Here is a 24,597-nt window from a genome sequence, read left to right on the forward strand (position 1 = left end):
GAAATTCTGTTCTTTTAAAGTTACCTTTAAGAAGTTCCATTCTAGGGCAGCACCTGTGGCTCAAAGGAGTAAGGTGCTGGCCCCATATACTGGAGGTGGTGGGTTCAAACCCAGCCCTGGACAAAAAAACTGCAAAAAAAAAAAAAAAGAAATTCCACTTCTAGTTTGGCACCTGTAGCTCAAGCAGCTAGGGTACTAGCCACATACACAGGAGCTGGCAGGTTTGAATCCAGCCCGGGCTGGCCAAACAACAATGACAACTATAACCAAAAAATAGCTGGGCGTTGTGGTGGGTGCCTGTAGTCCCAGATACTTGGGAGGCTGAGGCAAGAGGATCGCTTAAGCCCAAGAGTTTGAGGTTGCTGTGAGCTGTGACTCCATGGCACTCTCCCCAGGGCAACAGAGACTCTGTCTAAAAAAGAAAAGTTCCACTTCCATTAATGGCAAAGTACCTCATATTGAGCCTCTCAAGGCTAATAGTTATAAACTTTAGAAAAATATAAAAATCAACCATATGAAAACAGTGGATAGTGACAAAAGACCAGTCAGAAACTAAAGAAAGACAATCCATGGAGGGAAGGAATTGTGCTGCTGAGATGTGGACGTCTCAGAATCTTCAGACAGCATAATTGCCTACATGGAAAAGTCAAAGAATCTGCAGGCAGACTAGTGACATCAATAAGAGACTCAGAGAATGTCCTGGGTGTGCTACCTCCTAACACCAATCAGTAACATCCCTACACGCCAGCAAGAAATGACTAGAGAATCTAATAGAAAACTTATTCATGACTGTGAGAAACGCTACACACAGGAATTTACACACAAGTAAAAAGTACTTGCCTTATATTGCATTGTGAATAAAATTACAAAATGAGAGTAAAGGAATAACAGAAGGCGTGAATAAATGAGGAGCTGTGCCGTGCTGATGAAGAGTCAGCAAGATAAAGGGGGTAAATATTTCCAAAATGTTCTGTGAGATGATACAATTTCTATCAAAATCTCCAAATATCTTCTTAGAACTTAAAATGGTAAGTTGATCCTCAAAAGGTTAAGAATTACTGATATAAATTTGAAGAAAAATAAGATTGAGAAACGTATGCTCTCAGAAATCATGACTTGGAATGTGTGGTAGAGGTCAGCAAACCACAATCCGTGTGCCAGATCTGGCTCGCAACTTGCCTTTACGAGCAAATAATTACTTGAAAGCAGTCATGCTCATATATTTTTATTTTTACTTAATTTTTTTCTGATTGTTTATGGCTTCTTTTGGGGTGTGATGGCAAAATTGAGTAGTTGCAATGGAGACCATATGGTCTGCAAAGCCTCAAACATTTTCCTGATCTACATTAACTAAATTTATTCAGTACTGAGAGAAGAAAAGATCACCAGATGCAAAAAACCAGAGAGCTAAGAATCACGAGGCTCTTTGGTATATAATATAGGAGACATCACACATTACTGGAGAAAAGTCAAACTGTGTAATAAAAACATCTGGAGAAACAGACTATTAATAAAAAATATGATATAGAGGGGCACCTGTGGTTCAGTGAGTAGGGCACCGGCCCCATATACTGAGGGTGGCGGGTTCAAACTCCGCCCTGGCCAAACTGCAACAACAACAAAAATAGCCGGGTGTCGTGGTGGGTGCCTGTAGTCCCAGCTACTCGGGAGGCTAACGCAAGAGAATCACCTAAGCCCAAGAGCCGTCATGCCAAGGCACTCTACCGAGGGTGACAAAGTGAAACTCTGTCTCTAAAAAAAGAAAAATAAATAAATAAAAATGATATAAAATTAAGAAAACATACAAATAAAATATTAATTTATACCATCATGAAAATTAACTCTTGGAGTTTTTGAGGACCTGAATGAAAGAAAGTAAAACTTTAAAATTTAGATGAAAATACTTTGAAAATATCAAGATGAGAAAGATTTCGTAAGTGTGGTTCATAGCATAAAATATAAAGGAAAAGTATGATCAAGCAGACTATTAAAAAAGCCTTGGTGAGTGAAAAGATCACATTGTATAATGAATCATTGAGCTGTATCCTTTGATTAAATGATTAATTAATGGGTGAACATGACTGATTAATATCCACTATAATAATATTAATATCCAGCATGTATGAGGAACTCATATATATTCATAAGAAAAAAAGATTAACAACCTAATAGAATAAAAGAAAAGCCAAATTCATGAACAGGATTCTCAGAAGAGGAAACACAAATTCTTTCAAAGTATGTGAAATGTGGTATGGTAATCAATAGTAAAATTTAAAAAAAAAAGACAAAATATGTGAAATGATGATTACTCTTACAAGTGATTAAGGAAACCATATGGAATAGAATTTCACTTGTATCAGAATTGTGGCAATATTAGTTATATTAAAACTGATACCTTGTAAAAACACATTTTTCAAAAACTTCTATCTGGTAGCAGTTCGTTTCAGCTGCAGAATAAGAAGCCAGGATGATGGAATCACCAGGAACAGAGTCAAGGTGATCCTGTCACCACAAAGCTGTCTTGGGTGTATCTCTTGGGTAACCAATTCAAGCTGGGCTGTGATTTTTTTCTAAATAACCAAGATGACTCCTTGTCTTGAAACCATAGAAATGTGACTGTGATTAACACTAGTTGGACAAGTTTCATCTTATTTGTCCTCCACATCTTACCCAGCCCATAAAAAACAGCCAACCAACACTGAATATAAGACAGAAGTCAAAAGCTGTACCAGAAGGCTCTTCCTTGGGTCATCACTACCACCACCATCCTTATCGCCCTCAACTCTGCTGTCTCTGAGATAGCCACAACATTCAGAGCACCATGCACAGGTAAGTGGGATTTTACTCATGAGACCGTCTGTCTCTAACAAGTTGCTATAGAGCATCTTCTCATTTTTTGTTAATTGATTTATTTCTATAATTTGTTTTTTTGTTTCTGAATATTGTCAAGAAACATGCTATTGCCTGAGGTCAAAAGGCCCTTTGACAAGTCTCTGGGAAAGTTTCGGAGTTAAGAAAAAAAAAAGAATCAATTCAGCAAAATTTTGCTTACTGGGAAAGAATGGAAGCATATAATTGACCTAAAAGGTTAATGAAATGAGGCCTAACATTTCTTCTATGACTGCTTGTAAGAACTCTACCATTTTTATTCTTTAGTAAGATAATCAAAATCAAATTTCTAGGTCTCACTCACCTCTGCTGCTTCATGAGAGGAACCAACTTCCAACTCTCTTTGGAAGTGCTCTAAGCTTTCTCTTTGAAATAAAAAGATTAAATTTCTATTGTTAAAAGACTTTCCTAAAAATAATTTTAAAATCTGACCACCATTATAGATTTTTGGAATAACGCACCCTGACAATGCAGCTGACACTCTGCAGGTGCTCCCCAAACTTCAACAATTCCCAAATGGGTTTCCTGTCATAGACTTTTCTTCCAGAGCTCCAAGAGACAGCAGCAGAGGCCGCTCACCCATGTGACACCGTGCACCCGCTCCTCAGGACAGTGCCCTGTGGAAAAGTGTGATTTAAAACTCACTAATAAAAGTGGTTTATTTTCATAAAATTCAGAAAGTTCTGCACTAGAATTTGCTTTAGCACTTTCTGTTATATAACAGGATTCAGGCACATCTAATTCAAATGATGAACCAAGTTCTGATAAATGAAAACTGTATTTTTTAATGCTTTGCAGTTCCACTGCTAAAGCAATGCCAGAAGTGGTTATAAGGAAATCATGCCTAACAAATAATACCCAACATGGACTGTGAGGAGAGAATTATAGTGAGGTGATACTTTAAAATTCTGAATAGTATAATTAGCATCACTTTTTATTAGTATTTTAATTAATTAATTAATTAATTATTAAAATTAATTAACAAAAGTCTCACTTTGTCCTCCTGGGTAGAGTGCAGTGGTATCACAGCAACCTCAAACTCTTGGGCTCAAGTGATCCTCTTTCCTCAGCCTCCCAAGAACCTGGAACTACAGGTGCCCGCCACAACACTCAGCTACTTTTTTTGATTTTCTTTTTTCTATTTTTAGTAGTGATGGAGTCTACCTCTTGCTCAGGCTGGTTTCGAACTCCTGAGCTCACGGGATCCACCTGCCTTGGCCTCCGTAATGCTGGAATTACAGGTGTAAGCCATGGCAGCTGGCCTATTAACATCATTATTATTAGTTGATTAAGACAAATGGTCGATTATGCCAGAACAGCAAAGAGGTCTTACTTGAAGCAGATTCAATCTAAAAGAGAAGTAATTATAGTTTAGTTAAATTATATGGAACTAGTTAAATTCATTGAAGGTTAATTTTCAACTTATTATTTTTGTTAAATGAAGGATTCATCCTGGAATGCAAATTTCTGCATTTAAAAAAAAACCTGTGGACAAAAATTAATTTGGTAAATGAAAGTAAATTATTCATCAATGGATCTTTTAAAAAATATTTAGAACATTATTTTAACAAGTTCAGATATTGTTCAGAAATAATAATTCCATTAATTCCTAGAGTTTCTGTACATGTATCACATTTACTAGGGAAAGGGCTGAATTAATCATACATTATTATAATCTTTTAAGTTTTAAATAATCTCCACACTTGTTTTGGCATAAAGAAAGCCGTGGGAGGGGAAAAATAGCTATAGAAAACAAAATGTATTCTTTAAAAATTTCCAGGGTATCCATAGGGAATTGTCAGAGAAAGGCCTCTAGTAAGCTGCAATGTAGTGATTGTTTGTATAGAAATCATCTCATCACCTAGAATCATCATTTAGGCTGGGTGATATTTGAGTCCTACAGACTAACATGCATGTCTCAGAAAGACTACGCTACCAGACTAAGTTGGAACCGGCTAATCTGCAAACAAATTTGAGGCTCACTCTGACAGCGCAGTTTATAGTCACTGGAAGACATTGTCTGCATAGCTGGTTTTTTCCCTGAGGCTGAGATTAAACAACCGAATTCAAGTATGAAAAGACACATGGAATATGCCTGAAATTAGGGGTGTCTTTGAAGAGATTGACATATAATGTTGGTTCTGGGAAACCCGAATTAACAAGTCATCAAAAGAGACAAAGAGGTAGGATTAAGAACAGAGTGACCAGGAAGTAAAACTGGGTGGAGGAGCTCAGTGTGGTGTGTCAGAAAAAGCCAGTGGGCCTGGGAGGGGTGAGAACAAAAGATCTTCATGTTTATAGGGGACATTGAACTCACCAAACATATCCCCTGACTGTAAACTCTTCTGCTTGCAGGGCTACTAGGGCTGATGCAGAAAGCAGTGATCAAGGAAACAGCTGAGACAGTTGTGAAATTTGAAATCAGAAATTTTTGTATCACAATCCTTCCTCCAATGGGCAGTTACATCGTATCATGTCTTTCAAGACACAAAACATAACTGGTGCCCAAGCCTTGTGTAGACAAGGTTCACTGAGGCTATAAAACCTGACTGCAACCCTAAACCCCTCTACCTGCACGGCGGTGCCGAGTCATCAGACTATCTTATGCTTTTTCATGTAATTGATGGGTTTTGATTATTAAAAAAAAGTAATACAAGCTAATGATTTATACTACACAAATAATCTACATTTGGTGTAGAAAAATTAGGAAATATAGTTAAGGAAAAAGTAAATAAAAAAGGAACAATCTATCTGTAGTCTTATAAGGCAGAGATACTGCGGTGCTTCCTTTCGCATTTCTTAGACCTGGAATTAAAAACTGGTATGTTGTACATTTAACTGTGTCTATAAACCTGCATATTCTTATGTTTATGGTATGGATGTAGTTCACAAAGACACATCTAGACCAAACCTGATGCTTTGTAGCCTGCTTTAGATTTAAAAGGAAAAAAGCAATTCAATTACTCCTCAGAGACATGAGGACAGACTGTGTTTTGCTGACTGCTGCATTCACAGCAGGTGACATGGTGCTCAAACACCATTGTTAAGTGGATGAGCTGTAGGGTCTCTGAGGTGCTTGAGGTTTCTGTGTTCTAAACTCACACAGGGATCCGTGCACAGCTTAGAAGTCATGCAGTGTAGATTTGGAATGCCTGCCATCTGATGTAAGCCATTCTTCCCTGGTGATAGGTTCGGCGTGCCTTCAGGAAGAAGCCTGTGGCCACTGGGGAAGACAATCCTTATTTTTCTCGGAGTGGTGGCAATCCTGGGAGTAACTGTCGGTCTCCTTGTTCATTTTCTGGCAGTTGGTCAGTATTGGCTATTTCCAATTTTCACCCTTATTATTAAATCTCCTTTTAATTTTAAACATAGACAAGAAATAACATGAATATTAAACTTCTTCTTGGACATTTCCCCATTTGTTTACTATTTTAGTTCAACACAATAATTTCCTATTTTTTGACATAGAAGTTTATAATTTCTTTGAATCAAACACCGCCTTATAAATTATAACACGAACTACAGTGGTGTGGCTGAGCCCATAAAACTAAATATTTTGATGCCAGTATTCACTGTCACTACAGGAGCTTATGTAGTAGGTGATGTGTCCTGGAGTAAACCTTAAACTGCCACATTCCTGTTTTTCTTGGCTTAATTCTGCTATTGCGCATTAAGAAATGATGAGTTAAATGGAAATGAATTACCCCCAAATCACTCTCACAATAGTAAATGGCCAAACGTGATTGAATGGCTAAATGTTTGTACAGACTTGATCTTATTTTTTTTTTTTTTTGCTTTTTATTTTTTATTTTTATTTCAGACTAATGTGAGTGTACAAACAATTAGGTCTCAATGTTTGCGTTTGGCAGGTAGAGTTCCTGCTGTAGTTGTGTCCCACCCCCAGGAGGTGTGACATAAACCCGTCACACCCATAAGTGGGAGCACAAACTTAATTCTATTTTTAAAACCATTAATAATAGTACATTCACAAATCTTGGTTTTCCAATTTATCTCTCAGAAAAATAAGCCCTTAAATTGTCTAGTCATTTAGATCATTAAAAAAATTTGACACTTGATCCTCACAGTAATTCTTTAAGCTCAGGAGGGCAAGTCTTACCACCATCCCTGTGTCCACACAGCTCATTGAGGCTCGCATGACTCACTTGATAACATACCATTTTAAATAGCATACAGCTCACTTAAAAGCTTAATATCAATCTACTTAATATTTTAATATTTTAAGTGTATCATTCTATTTATCATGATTTTTCAGGGTTTTATTTCTCTGAAATACATCATGCTATACAGCAGGCAGTGCAAATGTGTTTTGGACAATTCAGGCACTGGCAGGGATCCCACTTCTTTCAACACAGCGTCCCCTCTGCTTCTCCCTTGCACTCCTGGGCTTGGCCTTCAGTCTCCTGAAAGCTTATCTGTGCATGACATCTTCACCCTACAGATCTTTCTGTCCTCTCCTTGACTCTACTTATAAAAAATAACATTTTTCATATAATGTCCTGAGTTCTCAAAACCATCCTTTCCATCTGTCAATGGAGCCCAGTAGCTCACTTAGTTACCCTTCCAAGATACAGCATGTGTTTTCACAGCTGCCTTCTCTTAGGGAAACAATGCCTTAACAGAAAGCCTAGCACACTCTAGCTTGAGCAGGAAGTATGTGGGATGAGAATTCTCACTCCAACATCTTTAATGGTCGAGCACTTAACATTTCACTTATAAGGCTAGAGTTGCTTGTATTACTTGAAGTTGAATCAGTTGAATGGGCTACTCATGAACAAAAAGTAGACAACCTCTTGTTACAAGGTTTTTTCGAAGTCAGTTTGCAAGATGGGTTTGCTATAGGATTCTGGCCTAGGGAAGAACACAATCTTTGTTAGCACTGAGAACATAAGCTGGACAACAGCTGTTGTAATTCCTCATTTAAATGGTATAAAATTAGTTTCTTTTAAACTCTTGTTCCTCAAAACTTTTTTCATTCTTTTTTTCTTTCAATTTCAGTGGGGGTAATATATTTTTCATTACATGGATCACTTTTATAATGCTCCATGGTTATAGGTGTGCTTGTTGCCCAGCTGATAGTCACTGTGCCCATTAGGTGGGATTTCCCCTCCCCCCTCTTCCTGCCTGCTTGATTTTTGCTGAGCTTTACCCCTCTCTAAGTGAGTGCTCATCAGTTAGTTTCAATTTAATAGTAAATACATTTGGTGTTTGTTTTCCATTCTTTACATACTTCTGTTAGGATAATGGTCTCCAGTTACACATGAATTGTTGCAAAAGGCATTAATTTATTCTTCTTCATGGATGACTAGCATTCCATGGAATACTTTGTTAATCCTCTATAATTTAATGTGGACTTGGGTTAATTCCACATCTTTGTGAATTGTGCCCCAATATAAAAGTTTGAGTGCAGGGGTCTTTTGATAAAAATGACTTATTTTGGTTTACTGGGTCAAATGGTAGGTCTACTTTTAGTTCTGTGAGGTTTCTCCATGGGACTTTCCATAGAGGTTGTACTAATCTGCAGTCCCACCAACAGTGTATGGGTGTTCCTTTCTCATGAGCATCTATTCTTTTATGACTTTTCAAAAAAAGTGACTCTATCAGGGGTAGGGTGAGGCATAGCTCATTGAGAATTTAATTTGCATTTCCTTGATGATCAACAACATTGAGTACTTTTCATACATTTATTGGCCATTTGCCTATCTTCTTTTGAAAAGATTCTGTTCATGTCTTTTGCTCACTTTTTAATAGGGTTATTTGTCTTTTTCTTGTGGATTTGCTTGAGTTCTTTATAGAGTCTAGTTATTAGCCCCTTCTTGGATATAGATTGTGATATAGATTGTGATATAGATTGTGAATATTTTCTCCCTTTCAGTAGGTTATCTATTTGCTCTATTGATTATTTCCTTGGCCATACAGAAAGAAGCTTTTTAATTTAGCCAATTCCTATTAATTTATTTTTGTTGTTGCTATAATTGCCATTAAGGACTTCTTCATCAATTCTTGATTAGGCCAACATCTAGAAGAGTTTTTCCAACATTTTCTTCTAGAATTCTATGGTTTTATGCCTTACCTTTAAATCTTTTATCCAGCTTGAATAAATTTTTGTGAGCTGTGAGAGATTTGGATGCTGTTTCATTCTTCTGCATGTCACTGTCCAATTTTCCCAGCACCATTTATTGACTTGGGCAGCAGTTCTCAACCTGTGGGTTACAACCAATGATAATATATCCTGCATATCAGATATTTACATTATGATTCATAACAATAGCAAAGTTACAGTAATGAAGTAGCAACGAAAATAATTTTATGGAGGGGGGTCACCACAAAATGAGGAACTGTATTAAAGGGTTGTGGCATTAGGAACTGGACTGGGATTCTTTTCCCCAGGGCATACTGTTCAGTAGGACAGGGCAGGATCTGTTCTATGTGCCTTTTGGAAGCATTGTGGTGATTATGATGGATACACAGGGTTACAATCTATTAGTCCATGACAGTGTTTTAAAGAGGCAGTGAAATATATGTCTATCTTAAAATAAAAGGTTTTCTCATCAACTCTGGGATCAAGGGCAATTTGTCATGGAAGACTATTCCCATGTCTGTAAAACTGGGACAGTTATAGAGCCACAGAAAACTGGCCACATTATAGAGCACAGAATAATTTTTCATTGAAATTTGTTGAGTAGCTCAAGCTGCCACAGCAGAATGCCACAGACTGACTTAAATGACAGACATTTATTTTCCCACAGTTCTGGAGACTAGAAATCTAAGAGCAAAGCGCCAATAAGTGCCTGTTGCTCTTCTTATAAAGATGCCAGTCATATTGGGTCAGGGCCTCATCTGAATGAGCTCTAACTTTAATTCACTTCTTAAAGCACCCATCTCCAAATGTGGCCACACTGGTGTTTATAGAGTATCAATATATGAATTGGGGGGAGGGAAAAAATTTAATCCATAACAATAATCAGAAGAAAAATTAATTTTAAAATGGCACATTGAACCAACGTGGCTTCTCAGTAAAATTATAACTAAAGTCGGGAGTCTAAAAATTCTGATTTCTCTCAGCTGGCCATGACATTTGTAACTTTTGACAAATTGTCTACTTGTAAATACCCAGGTTTAGCATTTTTCATGGGACATAAACTTGGCAGATTTTAGCATTTACTCTAGCTCATTTGGTGACAAATTTCACAGATGAAAATAATGAAACAGTAGAGAGAATAGGGTGTTGGAGTTTATTGCAATTTCATCTTTGTGATTAATAAGGAAGACCCTAAGGGCTCATGTGATATGCCAAGACGCACATGAAGGGTGCAAGAGAGGGTGAATCCAGCCAGAAAGTAAAGGCCAGTCGAGCTCCCTAGGTTAGAAGAGCCCAGAAGACAGATCAGGCCATCACTGCGCCAAGGCTTCAGAGCAGCAAGGGAAATAGGTTTCATCTTGATTGTACACTCAGGATCCTTAGTGGTGCTGACGTTGCTGTTTTGGGGAAGATGCAGGCAGTAATGTGTATTATCACACAAAAGAAAGAAGGGAGGTCATTCAGTGGATGCTGGGTATTCCTATTTCTAGAATAAACAGATATTCATTCTCCTCCTCTCTCCTCCCCTCCCCATTTGCCCCCCCCCTTAGGTTATTCTAATACTGGGTTGAATATTTTGAAGCAGAGATGTAAATGGACTTGATGCTTCTTCTTTTAAAAGTCTTTGAATATTTATTTTACAGGAAAGGTTTACTATTATCAAGGTGATTTTCATATTTCTGGAGTCACACACCATGATAGTTGTCAAATCGGAGCTTCTCCAGAAAGCACAGCTCTAAGCAAAGATATTGAAACTAAGGTAAATCAGAGATTTTTTTCTACTGATTTTATTATAAATTTGATTGAAACAAACACGGCAGCTTTTTTTTTCTCTTGACAGATGCTGTATATGTTTCAAAATTCTAGTATATATAAAGAATATGTCAACTCTGAGGTCATCAAGCTTTTGTAAGTACAAAGTCATCCAAGATCTTTGGGGATAGGTAACACATCACACAGCCTTAATTTCAGATGACAACAGTATAAAACAAACATAAAAGTAGAGGAAACAGAAGGAAGGAAGGGAAGGAGGGAGGGAGAAGGAAGGGAGGGAGGAAGAGAGAAAGCAAAGAAAAGGAAAGATAAAGAAAATAAAGAAAGAGGAAGGGAAAAGAAACAAATAGAAAAGAAAGAAAAAGAGAAAGAACTAGTTTTCCATAAAATAAAGTATCACTATATTTAGCAAACTCTTGTTCAGGACGGAGATACTGTAACACGTCTGCGGCCCCCTCTGTACTTGCAGGCTTCCTACCCATGTCCTGGACTCCTCCTTTCCACACCCTGGATGTGCCTTCCCTAAAACAATCCTTTTTTGGTTTCTTTAGTAATTACAATTTCTGCAATGGCTGTGAAGCAAAGTCGATATTTTTGGACATTTGTCTCAAGAGTCTTTGAAGGGGTGCCTGAGGGCAGTTCTGTGGAAGGTGCAGGGAGGAAGGTGACATGTGGGGGACAGGGCACTTGGAACTTGGTAACTGCCAGAATCCATTCTGGAGAATTCCGAACTCCTAAAACAAAATAAAAAATCTGACTGACCAACCAACCAGCCTACTCACTTTCAGATAAACAATAACCTTCCAAGACCCTTCAAGCTGATCATAATTATTGGGATATAGAATTGTGGGTTTTATTTTAAAGTTGTGATTAATATGACTTTTGGTTTGAAAGCCTTAGAAATGGATTAGTTTCCCCTCCTGATTAATAAAAAGCAAGTGCCAAGCTTATTATCAAGATGCTCTGTGCGCTGCTGCACAGCGCCCTCTGTGTCCCCGCCCTCTGTGTCCCCACCTTGTAAGTCTGCTGGTACGCTTCTCCGCAGAGAAAGGTCTTTGAAAGCTTCCCTGCTCTGCCTTTACATTGAACTCTTTCTCTAAAATTAAATTGTTAGAAAAATTCTGCATGAAATTATAACAGAATCTCATGCCAGTCGTTGGTTGGCGTGTCTGCAGCTTCTCTAACGCACTTAAAATGTCATGCTTTCTGGTTGACACATCTGGTCCATCCACATCTTCAGAAAACAGCAGCTCTGAACCAGCTAGAAGATTCTTGGGGACCTTTGCGCTTCATGCACGCTGGGGCGGTACCTGTGTGTCTTCCATTAGTGCGTGTAAAGAACACAGAATAATTAAAATGTGGGACGCAGCCTCTTGGAACATTGTCTGAGCAGCGAGGACCCTCTCTGTCGTCCGCAGGCCGAATGCCAAGGGCTCGCACGTGCACCTGCGGCTGACCTTTGAGTTTCCTCGGGCGCGCAGGCACCGCGTGTGGACTCAGATCCGGGCGATCTTGCATCAGCTGTCGAAGAACAACGCGGCTTCCTGGAAGGCGGTCCCCACTTCCATTAAACTTACAGGTAGGGATTTGACTTATTTCCATTAGTTTCTATTACTTAAGTAACTAAACTATGAATTTCAAGGATTTGGGGGAAAGTATGCTTAGCAAACTCCATGCTGCTGGCGGTGACTTGGCAATGGGAGGCGAAGTCCCGCAGGGTTTTGTGGCAGGGCGGGACAGGACCAGGCTGAAGCTCAGAAACCGCCTGGGCTCCGAAGGGCTCAAAGCTGAGTGCGGAAAGGGCAGGGGTCTCCACAAGGCATCTTTCCTTCTGACGCCCTAATCTCGTCAGGGAGCAGATTTATGGTTTTCGTGGTCATTAGTAAGGATATTGGGAAGTAAGAACGGGAATGGGAGTCCCTATTGATTCTTGTGGAAGAATCCGAGAAATACTTTTTTTTTTTTTTTTTGCTTTTTTGGCCGGGGCTGGGTTTGAACCCACACCACTTCCGGCATATGGGGCTGGAGCCCCACTCCTTTGAGCCACAGGCGCTGCCCAGAAATACTACTCTTAAAGAAAAAGTCGACTGGAATAATTCCCTAGAAAACCAGGGAGGAAAATGAGAGCATTTGTCCTCAGGGATGAAGTTTGTAAAGATCCTCAAGGTCCTGGAAAGGCCTTCAAGCTTACGCGCCTGCTGAAAGGCCCGTGGGGTCCGCGCGTGGATCCCGAGCCTGGTTAGTGGTTCTTGCGAGCTGAGGGTCTCCTATTGTCTGAAAGGCCTGCCTCAGAGTACAGACCCGGTCCCCAGCGACAGGTGTCTGTGGGGCAGCGCTCCCCAAGGTGGTAAGAGGGGCAGCCCTTGGGAGAGGCATCTGCACTGGGCCACTCGCGACCCAGAGCGCACTCCGTGTTCCCAGGGCTCCTGCCTCTGGTTCCTCCTCTTCTTTTTCTCTCTAAAGTCTCTTTCCAACAGGAAAAAGAATTTAAATTTAAATTCTTAAAATTTCACAATTCAGTCCTAATAAGGAGATTAAAGACCAAGATGAGCTGAATGAAATATCATTTTAATTGGGGTTTTAAAAAATATAGGTACGTGGGCCGGGTGCGGTGGCTCATGCCTGTAATCCTAGCACTCTGATAGGCCGAGGCAGTGGATTGCCTGAGCTCACAGGTTCCAGACCAGTCTGAGCCAGAGCGAAACTCCATCTCTACAAATAGCCAGGTGTTGTTGCGCGCCCCTGTTGTCCCAGCTACTTGGGAGGCTGAGGCAAGGAAATCACATGAGCCCAAGAGTTTGAGGTTGCTGTGAGCCATGACCCCACAGAACTCTACCCAGGGTGACAAAGTGAGACTCTGTCTCAAAAAAAAAAAAAAAAAAATATATATATATATATAGAGAGAGAGAGAGAGAGAGAGATTTTGGTATTTCAGAGTACCAATAATTATCATAGAGAGAGAGATCCAAATTCTTGAAGACTGTCAGCTTCTTATTTCACTGAATATTTTACTACAACTATCATACAACTGAAAGCTTCCCTTTCCCTATATGTACTACCTGGTGGAGAGGTGGAGAGATGGTTAAAATACAACATGTGGAATTTCTAGGGCAGATAATCAATATATGAGCTAGTCTGAACAGTTACGTTGGGTGTAACTGGGCTAGGAAATTAGCATTTATGTTCTTGTTATTCGGATGAACTCTTTGGTCATATGTTACTTATTTTACTTTCAGAAATCAGCAAGGCTACTTATGAAATGCTTGCCAAAAACTGTAAGTTAAGAACCTTTATTGCAAATATGATACATTCACAAGTATTTCCTCATCATTTTTCAATATCTTTGAAATATACCACATGGAAATCCATGTGGTACTCTTTCAAAAGTACTGAGTATACCAGATATGAACTTGGAATTTCTTCTTGAAAAGCAGCACTGGTCTATGAATTTAACATTTGTAAGGAATCATATACAAGGTGAAATGAGAATTGCTTTCCCATAATGAAATTATGATTGAAGAATGTCAGAGCTAAATCAATTAAAATAAGAAAGACTGCAGGAAAAAGGGCCTCATGGCTTAAGAACACATGATCAGACTAGGCTAAGTCAAATACACTTATTAGATAAGACAGTTTATCCTTTTTAAATTTAAATTTTTATTTTTAGAGACAGTGTTACCAAGTTGCCCACGTTAAAGCACAATGATTCATAGGTGCAGTCAGAGCACATTTCCTCCCAGACCCCTGAGGCTCAGCTGCCCTCTTTTCTGGGACTGTGGACACACCACTGTGTCCAGATGCTTCTTCCCAGTAAATTCTCTGCAGAGTGCCACACTGGCTGCAGCTCACACCCACGTGTTTGTTCATGCAGTGGACACCCCCGTAGTGTCTATGGTCTGTATACACTGCTGAGATGGAGGTTGAAGTGAGGCAATTCTCTACCCTCAAGAATTTTGCAATCTACCTGGAGAGGCAAGAATTATAACAAATAGGTACAATAAAACACAGTGTTTGGGAGAGGCTGACAAAGAGGGTAAGAGTCCTGAGGACCACTGCGCACCATACCTCTCTCTCTCTCTCTGTCTTTCACTACACTACACTTGGGGACCCCTGGGGAACACACTACACTCAGGACCTCTGGGGAGCACACCATGCTTGGGGACCACTGCTGACTAAACCGGAGGAAAGAGACAGTATTGAGCAGGAGATGCAGGCAGGCACCTAAGGGTTTCCAGTAATATTTTAAAGATATATATATATATATATAATTTATTTATTTATTGTAGAGGATTCACCGGGGTACAGAGAACCAGGTTATACTGATTACATTTGTTAGGTAAAGTTCCTCTAAAAAGCGTAATTGCCGGTACCTGATCTTGCATAAATAAATCCTTTTCTAGGTTGTGGGAGGCGAGCGACCAACAGTATTATAGCTGGCAACAAAGTTGTGAATGGGAAACCTGCACTGGCAGGGATGTGGCCGTGGCAGGCCAGCTTGCAGTGGCAAGGCCAGCACCACTGCGGGGCCTCACTTGTGAGCAGCAGGTGGCTGGTGTCTGCCGCTCACTGCTTCCAATGGTGAGTGCGGAACCCACGAATGAAGGCTGCAGAACCCACGAATGAAGGCTGCAGTGCAGGCCTATCTGGACAGCCTCAGGGGCAGCCTAAATGTGGCGAGTTTCACCAAAGCCACAGGAAGTTCACAATCACACAGGAGATTTATAACCAGCATAACTGAAGGGCAAAGAAAACATTTAAATTAGGAAAAGGAGGGAAAAGTCAATGGAAGTAATTATCACTTTCCAAACAGCCGCCTTAGCCTGATGTTAAGCACATTGCTGGTATCATTTTATTCGATCACACTAATAATTCTGAATGGAATGTATAATTTAACCTATTTAAAAACAGGAAACTAAGGCTTAAGAAATGTGATATAACTTGTCCTGGATTACACTACTCTTAAATAAAAGATGCTGGATGTGAACTCCACTACATCCAACCACAGTGACCAGGTGCTTATTTACCTTGCCTTCTGGAGGTTTATGATCTAGTTGAAGAAATTTAATGTGGTATATTAAAAATACAAGGTAGCATAGCATAGTAAACATCACATGTATGACACAGTCTATGGAAACTTGAAGCAGAAAGAAACTATCTCTATTAAATGTAAAATTCAATCTGGACCCAAAAGATGGAAGATTTGATTGATGAGGGAGCTGTATAGGACAGAATAATACACATGTTAGTTGGGAAAACAGCCTTCCTCAAATGTGTGGGAAGGAACAACACAAGTTGTATTCTGTGGACAGTAAACAAAAAGAAGCAGAGAAAAATCTTTCAAAGGAAACATTAGAAAATACACTTGGAAAATTTAGTTTTATTGGTTGTGATGAGAAACTTACTTGCTGAAGAATTCTCTGACAAGAACATTTGTAGGGCTTGTCTTCCTGAAGCCATTTTTAAAAAATGGCCCGTAGACCAGGGACTGTCTGGGTCCTTGTTGAAAGTAGATCCTTGAGCAATGCCTTTTAAGTATAAGTCTCTCCAACGCAGAGCTGAGTGGATTCTAAGAGATTGGCGTTTACAAAGCACACTGGTGATTGTATAGAGTTGCTGAAGGTTTAAAATGGGATAGAAGGGTGGGAGAGAAGACTGTCACAGCTACATGAGGATCTTGGAACCTAAAACAAATAATACCTGGCATTTTAAAAGAAGGGTGAGAGTAAAGAGGATATTAGGTCCTAAACCAAGGAAGGGCCTCAGTGGGGAACTGGAGATTCTGGTCACAAGACCTAGATTAAAGGCCAAGATACATAGATCATGCCGCACAGTAGGAGACTGAGTAAAGCAAGCTGCCCCAGACTCCAGGAACCCAGAGGTAAACAATAAGACAAATTCCGGACCCATCTACTTACAAGGCTAAGGATTCGCCTAAGATTCCTACAAAAGCAGGTGTGCAGAAACTGGATACCACTGAGTTACCAGAGGTTTCGGGGGTCCTACTTGAAGGATCTTCTGAAAGTTGACAGGTCTAGGAATTCTTAGCACTATTCTTTTTTATCTTATTTATTTATTTTTGAGACAAAGTCTCACTCTGTCCCCTGGGTAGAGTGCCAAAGCAAGTTCAAACTCCTGAGGTTCAAGTGATGCTCCTGAGTAGCTGGGACTAGAGGTACCCACCACTCCACCCAGCTAGGTTTTCTGTTTTTAGTAGAGACAGGGTCTTGCTCTTGCTCAGGCTGGTCTCAAACTTCTGAGCTCAAGGGATGCACCCTCCTCAGCCTCCCAGAGTGCTGGGGTTACAGGGGTGAACCACCTTGCCTGGCCTCTTAGCACTATCCTTATATGACTGCTATATTTGTAACATATCCATGTCAAAGATATTCTTATTTTAAAATAAGAATTTAAGTGGTTTATGGTGTTGCCTGGGAACCTTATGCCTTAAAATTATGAGATAATTAAGGACCACTAGTAGCACTGCTGTGACCCAGAAACTGAGTGTGTTTTATTTATGTTGTGTCCTTCAGGGCAAGCAGTCCAGAAGGCTGGACTGTCAACTTTGGAAATGTAGAAAAAGATCCACATATGACTCGGAAAGTCCAGAACATTATTCTTCATGAAAATTATAGGAATCCCTATCACAACGACATTGCCCTAGTGCAGCTTGCCGAGGACGTTCCTTTTACCAAGTTTGTCCGCAGTAGCTGTCTTCCTGATGCTAACTTGAAGCTCTCAGAAAATGCCAGTGTCGTGGTGACCGGATGGGGACACCTATCTCATGGTGGTAAGATTTTTATAAAAACTTGATAGCTTCTTGGGAATAATTATTTAACTGATTATTCAATCATCCACCTATGCAATTAATCAATCAGTTAATATACTGAAAAGAAAAGAAAGTTATGGGACAAAAAGCACAGTGTTACATAGTAGCCACTTTTTAAATTGACTCTGGCATGGAATTTGTCAAAACTGGAATTATTTGCTAGGTGGTTAGAAAGACAAAAGTCTGGGAGAGACTGAAGGCCTGGGCCCTACCCTGCTCTTGGTACTGAAAGAGTCTGTTTTATGCTCTGTACTCTTGTCCCTATAAACCAGGCTGAGACCCCATAATATACAGGCTTTATTGCCTTTAGGTCCCTCCCCAGACATACTCCAACAAGCCTTTTTGAAGATTATTGATAATGAAAGCTGCAATGCCCCACACGCCCTGTCTGGGATGGTGGACAAGACCATGCTGTGTGCCGGGTTTATGTCGGGGGAGGCTGACGCCTGTCAGGTATGTCCAGCTACATTATCAGGTCATTTTCTCCCATAGAGTCAACCAAACCAAAATCTTTATCAACATAATCTTCTTGTTGTTAATTATTTTCATCTAGTAGCTTCTTATTTCAATCCACTAAAAAATTTGTTAATCCCATTTATTTACCAGACACCAGTCTAGATGCTGGGGATGCATTGGCAAACAGAATCCTGTCCTCATGAACTCACCAGTCTGGGAATCCATATGAGATATAATACCTAAAGGTTTATAAGATAATTTTGGTCCTATTTTCTGGGCAAGCTATGGACCTAGAATGTTGCTTCCTTCATATCCAGAGATGCAGCTAAAGGCTGATCACATCTGCTCACTCCTTGGAGGCTTCTTCACAGAGACAAGCTCAAGGCAGTGTCCACAAGGGCCAGGTCACCATCTCCATACTCTGACTGGATTCATTATAAAGTTAATTACTGACCTTCCCATGCCAACATTTGGCAGCTGGAGACAATATATTCTGGTTTGTAACTGCCTTAGGCTTTGGCGTCAGTGTCCAGGAGGTATTGATAACTCTGGAAGAGAGGCAAAAGGAAATTTTTTGATGAGATAGAAAACATTTTTTCCTTCTGTTTTTAGAATGATTCTGGAGGACCACTAGCTTATTCTGATTCCAGAAATATCTGGCACCTTGTTGGAATAGTCAGCTGGGGTCAGGGATGTGGCCAAGAAAATAAGCCAGGTGTCTATACACGTGTGACTTCTTATCGCCATTGGATCACATCCAAGATTGGGCTCTGAAGACAGTGATCACAGACAGAACACGAAGACAACAGCCTGGGCTTCTCACCTGCTGCTTTATGGTTTTCTTTTTTTGATTGTTTGTAAGCTAATTATTCTCTTATATATGAAAACATAAATGTCTTTATCCATATTTAATTATGCCTAAAACACTCTCTATTCATTTTCTTTTCGCCAATGTAGGAGACAGGAAGAAAAGAAAATAAAGAAGGCCAACATATAATTTTTATTAGTAGCCCAGTTATTATTTATTTTACCAAGATATTTAGAATTGACCTTAATTTGTTTTTTCAGAATTAAAAGAAAATAAAATACAGATTTTGTTAGTATAAGAACATATATGGGATTTGACAAATAAATTATTTTTTGTTATATCAATTATAATTGTATTTTTTTAAGCTTGAATATGTGAGACAAATAATGTACATTTATTTTTTACTTACATATAAGATAATATTGTACCTCAGCAAATCATGCAAACTTGAAGTGGATAAGGGATATCAGAGGTTCAACTAGACCAAATCCATGAATTTATAGATCAAGAAACTGAAGACCAGGAAACAGAATTTATTTGCTTAAAGTCATTCTTGCTCATCTCTGATAAACTGGTGAATTTACCCTTACACAAATTTACTTTCACTGAGTTTAGATCCAAAATGTATCAGGAATTAAAGAATGATTTTTAAGTTACAATAATTCATATAATATTTTCTTCATGTTCTTCTTTTGTCACTTGTTTGCTTCGTCTTGCACCAAAAATAATGTGAGGTCCTCTGGGCTGGGGATGTGGTGTCTATTTCTGTAGCTCTCTTTATAGTAAAGTGCAATTGTATGGGGGCTGACTTTGTAATTGCTACAAATAATTAACCTTTCACAATTCCCTAAAATTAATAAAAGTAGTACATAATTTTCAAGGCAGCTAAAATAAACTTTAAAAATACTTCCTCTTTCAATTGTCCATGGAGGTGCTCTTTTATTCTTTCTTTGTTGTGAAGTATGGCTCAGATGACATGCAGAATGACACCAAGCCAACCCATAACCAAGTGGTGTCTCTGTCCCCACTTCTTCTTAACACATATTTATTGAGCACGTAGTGAGTTTCAAGAACTGTCCAGCAAATTGAATCCATCAGCACTTCAAAGAGGAAATACACCACGATCAAGTGGATTTTACAAGGGATACAAGGACAGTTTAACATACACACGTAAATAATTGGGAGATATCACAAAAACAGAATTAAGGACAAAATCTATATAACTAACTCAATAGATGCAGAAAAAGCATTCAATAAAATTCAACCTCCCTCATGACAAAAATCCTCAGCAAATTCAGTATAGAAGGAACATACCTCAAAATAATGAAGGCTAGGTATGACAAAGCCACAGCCATCATCATACTACTGGGAAAAGTTGAAAGCATTCCCCCTAATAACTGGAACAAGACAAAGATGCCCACTGTCACCACTCTTATTCCACATAGTGCTGGAAGTCCTCACCAGAGCAATTAGAAAAAAAGGAAATCAAATGATTCCTGTTCACTGACAATATTATTTATATCTAGAAAACCCTAAAGACTTCAAAGAAACTCTTAAATTTGATAAATTCAGCGAAGTTTCAGGATATAAAATCAGCATAGAAATCAATACATTTCTATATACAAATAATGACCTAGTTGAGACCCAAGTCAAGAAGGCAGTCCCATTTACAGTAACTAAAAACCCCAAGTAATACCTTGGAATATATTGAACCAGGAAGTGAAAGATATCTATAAGGAAAATGAAAAAACAATGATGAAAGAAATTGTGGATGATATGAACGAATGGGCAAACATCCCATGCTCATGGACCAGAAAACTTAATATAGTTAAAATGACCATACTGCCCAAAGCAATCTGTAGGCTCACCACACTTTCATCAAAATGCCAATGTTACTTTTCATAGAACTAGAAAAGACAATTCTGAAGTTCATATGGAACCAGGAAAAAAAAAAAAAAAAAAAGAGCCCCAATAGCCAAAATGATATTGAGGAAAAAAAGAAAGCTGAAGGCATCGCATTGCTCAGTTCAAATTATGTGCAAAATTATAGTAACCAAATCAGCCTGGTACCAACATAAAAATAGACACTAGATCAATGGAACATAATAGAGAACCCCAAAAGAAATACATATACTTGTAGTCTACTGATCTTTGACAAAGAGGACAAAAACATACATTGGAGAAAAGGTATCCTTTTTAACAAATAGTGCGGGGAAAATCAGATATCCATAGGCATAAGAGGAAACTAGACATTTATCTCTCACCATATACAAAAATCAACTCAAGATTGAGTAAAGCCTTGAATGTAAGAACAGGAACTATGAAAACAGTGGAAGAAAACTGAGGGAAAACTCTATTGGTTACTGGTCTAGGCAAAGAACTCATGAGTAAGACTTCTAAGCACATGTAACAAAACCAGAAATAGACAAATGAGACTTAACTATGAAGCTTCTTCATAGCAAAAGAAAAAAATCAACAGAATGAACAAACAACCTACAGAATGGGAAGAAAATCTTTGTAAACTATATATCTGGCATGGGACTAATATCCGGAATTTATAAGGAACTCAACCAAATAAAAACCAAATAAACCCAATAAAAAGTGAGCTAAGGACACAAATACACGTTTCAGACGAAGACAAACAAATGGCCAACAAGTATATGAAAAAAATGTTCAATGTAACCAATCATTAAAGCAATGACAATTAAAACCATTACATTAGTCCATTTTGCATCGCTATGAAAGAAGTACCTAAGGTTGGGTAATTCACAAAGAAAGGTTCACTGTGGTGCTGCAGACTGTACAAGCTCGGTGCTGGCACCAACTTGTGCTGAGATGTTCAGGTGCTTCCAGTCAAGGAGCAAGATAGAGGGGAAACAGGTGTCACAGGCAGGCACTCAGGAGAGGAGGAGAGACAGGGTAGGAGGGGAGGGGAGGAGAGGGAGAGGAGAGGGGCTCCACTCCTTCAAACAACCAACTTTTGCATGAGCTAATAGAGAACTCTCTAGATGCCCTGCCAACCGCACCAAGCCAGTCTTGAGGAACCTACCATTCAGCCTCCATCTGGCCCCATATTCAACACAAGGGTCAAATTTCAAAATCAGATGTGGAGGAGCCAAACATCCAGACCACATCAACCTCAGTGAGATGTTATCTTACACTAATCAGAATGGCTGTTACTAAAAAGACAAAAACCAAACAAACAAAAAACAAATATTGGCGAGGATGCAGGGCAAAGAGAACTCTATGCTCTAACTACAGTGTAACGTCTATGGAAAACAGTAAAAGAACTGAAAATAGAGCCACCATATGGTGCAGCAATCTCACTACTGGGTACATACCCAGAGGAAAATAAATCATTGCATAAAAAGATACCTGTACTGATGTTTATTACAGCACAATTCACAATAGTAAAGCTATGGGCTCCTCCTATGTGTCCATTAGTAGATAATAGGATTAAAATGTGTTTTATGTGATAGGGTTAAAATGTGTTTTTTAAGATAGCTTTGGCTATTTGGGCTCTTTGGGGGCTTCCAAAGGAAGTGTAGAATTATTTTTTTAGGTCTGTAGAAAATGACCTTGGTATTTTGATTGGGATTTATTGAATCTGTAAGTCACTTTGGATAGCATGGACATTTTAACAATGCTGATTTTACGGATCTGTGAGCATGGTATGTTTTTCTATTTGTGTCATCTGCGATTTCTTTCCTCAGTGTTTCATAGCACTCCTTGTAGAGCTCTTTCACCTCCTTGGCTAAGTATACTCCTGGGTATTTCATTTTCCTTGTGGCTGTTGTGAATGGTAGTGGGCCTTTTGACTCTCAGCTTGACTGTTGGTGTATAGGATGCTGATTTGTGTACATTGATACTGTAACCTGAGACTTTACTGAATTTATCAATTTCAGAAGTCTCTCTGTGGAGTCTCTGGGATTTTCTAGATGTAAGATCGTGTCTTCGGCAGTTTCTCTGTCTTGTAGATAGTTAATTCAGAAGTCAGATATTTGCAAACCTATTTCCTTCCTCCCCAACCTTGTGAGTAGAAATCACAGAGTCTCCTGCTTCTCTCAGGGGTAAATCAGATGAACCTGGATGAGCAATAACCACAATATTGAAGACAGGCAAGTGAGAGGAAAAGGAGAGGCAGTGTTTAGAGGAGGGTAAGAGATTGGCAGAGGAAGAGGGTTGTGAGACAAGGGGCTCATGAGAAAGGGAGAGTGATGATTTCTCAGGTTGAGATTCCCAGGAGTGCTACGATGGAGGGAGTGACCATCGTCAAGGCTTGATATCGAAGGCACGGATGGAGTGAGAAGCAGGTGGAGAAACTGTGAGGCAAAGCAGTTATCAGAGAGCTCCCTGCGAAAGGTGGATTCTGTGCAGCCCCGTAGCAGCTCAGTCTTTACTTCAGCCTCAAGTAAAGAATTTACAATCTTCATCTCCACAAAAATGCTCAGTGTGCTGGATCAGCTGAAAAAGTGTATATATTTACGTATATATATTCTCATACACAGTAATGGGCTGCACCATCCTTGCCTCTGATGCTGACAGACTTTGGAGAAGTTCACACAAGCCGTAATTAGAGCTCCGACTTGAGACATGAAGCAGGCAGTACTAATCAAAATGCTCAGAAACTAAAAGGCCAAACGGATAAAAGCACAATGAGTTCCCAAATCATTGAAGTCACCATTTTATTAAAAGATAAAAGTTTTACTTTACTAAAAGAACTTTATTACTTGGAAGGGGTATGAAAATGAACCAGAAATAAATGATTCCAGGAGATGTTTTAATTTCCAAACAAAACAAAGAAAAGCCTTAGTCTAATTCATATCTCTCTCTCTCTCTCCTTCTCTCTCCAGGCAGAGGACACTTTGGAGAGCTTGGAGAGGTCCATGGAGGAACAGTTGACAAGAGCCCACCTGCTGAGCAGGACGGGGAGGGGGTGGTGGTGGTGGTGGAGTGGGGGTGAGGGGGATGAGTGGGCACACATATTCCTGGGACACACAGAGGTCACAAAAGTACATGAGCTGTAATTCATGGATTTAGACTGGGGAGCTGCACAGCAGAGACCAGAGCTTTTTGTGAAAGTTTGATTGAAAACAGGCACTTTTTTTTTAAGAATAAAGAAAATTAACAGCATAATATGCGTGACACAAAGGAGACAAGGTTATTTTCTAATTAACTGATTAGTTGTGACTTTAACAAAGAACTATTAATAATGACTTCTTTGTTCAAAGATATGTTTCTATTACCACAACTCACCAGCGGGTGAGAGCTCAAGCTTCTAACTCATAAGTTAGTACTTTGTCTGCAAAACAGACTTCAGATTAATGCATTCGAAGATTGCTTTCCCTGAAAAGGGAACAGAGAGAGATGATAAAGTGATGCAAAATATAAAAATTTGTTTTTAAGCTTGTTTATAAACTTTATTGTTAGACATAGGCCTGATGACCCAGAGCCCACTGGAAGCTTTTTTTCCATTGACTGAAATTTTTTTTGCACACCCTTCATATATCTTTGTGTTCTTTTTATTGAGATTAAATACCATGGTCAGTTGTGACACCCACATCCACTATCCTTTGCCCCTTTCTCCACTCATTATCCAGCCTGGCAAACTCACAAAAGTGGTTAAACCCAGCCCTCCAGCTGCTTGGGGCAGGGGCACACGCTATACTGACCAGCCTTCCAATTTGAGACCACAAACCTCAACTAGGCTCTTACTGCCCCAGAAGTCCAGCACCCTGCCAGACCCCT

At 39.3% G+C, this 24,597-nt stretch overlaps 1 protein-coding gene across 1 annotated transcript; it reads left to right on the forward strand.

Moving 5' to 3' along the window:
- The first annotated feature begins 2,821 nt into the window (after nt 1-2,821).
- On the forward strand, nt 2,822-18,815 carry TMPRSS11B (transmembrane protease, serine 11B). Its single transcript, XM_012812138.1, has 10 exons — nt 2,822-2,829; nt 6,079-6,197; nt 10,633-10,748; nt 10,830-10,897; nt 12,181-12,341; nt 13,999-14,037; nt 15,163-15,340; nt 17,290-17,546; nt 17,896-18,038; nt 18,654-18,815. Exons 1-10 carry the CDS (start codon nt 2,822-2,824, stop codon nt 18,813-18,815), a joined length of 1,251 nt encoding a protein of 416 aa, XP_012667592.1.
- Nucleotides 18,816-24,597: the final 5,782 nt, after the last annotated feature.

Source organism: Otolemur garnettii, unplaced genomic scaffold (assembly GCF_000181295.1).
Source record: "Otolemur garnettii isolate 467f Iridium unplaced genomic scaffold, OtoGar3 scaffold00191, whole genome shotgun sequence".
Classification (NCBI taxonomy): Eukaryota; Metazoa; Chordata; class Mammalia; order Primates; family Galagidae; genus Otolemur; species Otolemur garnettii.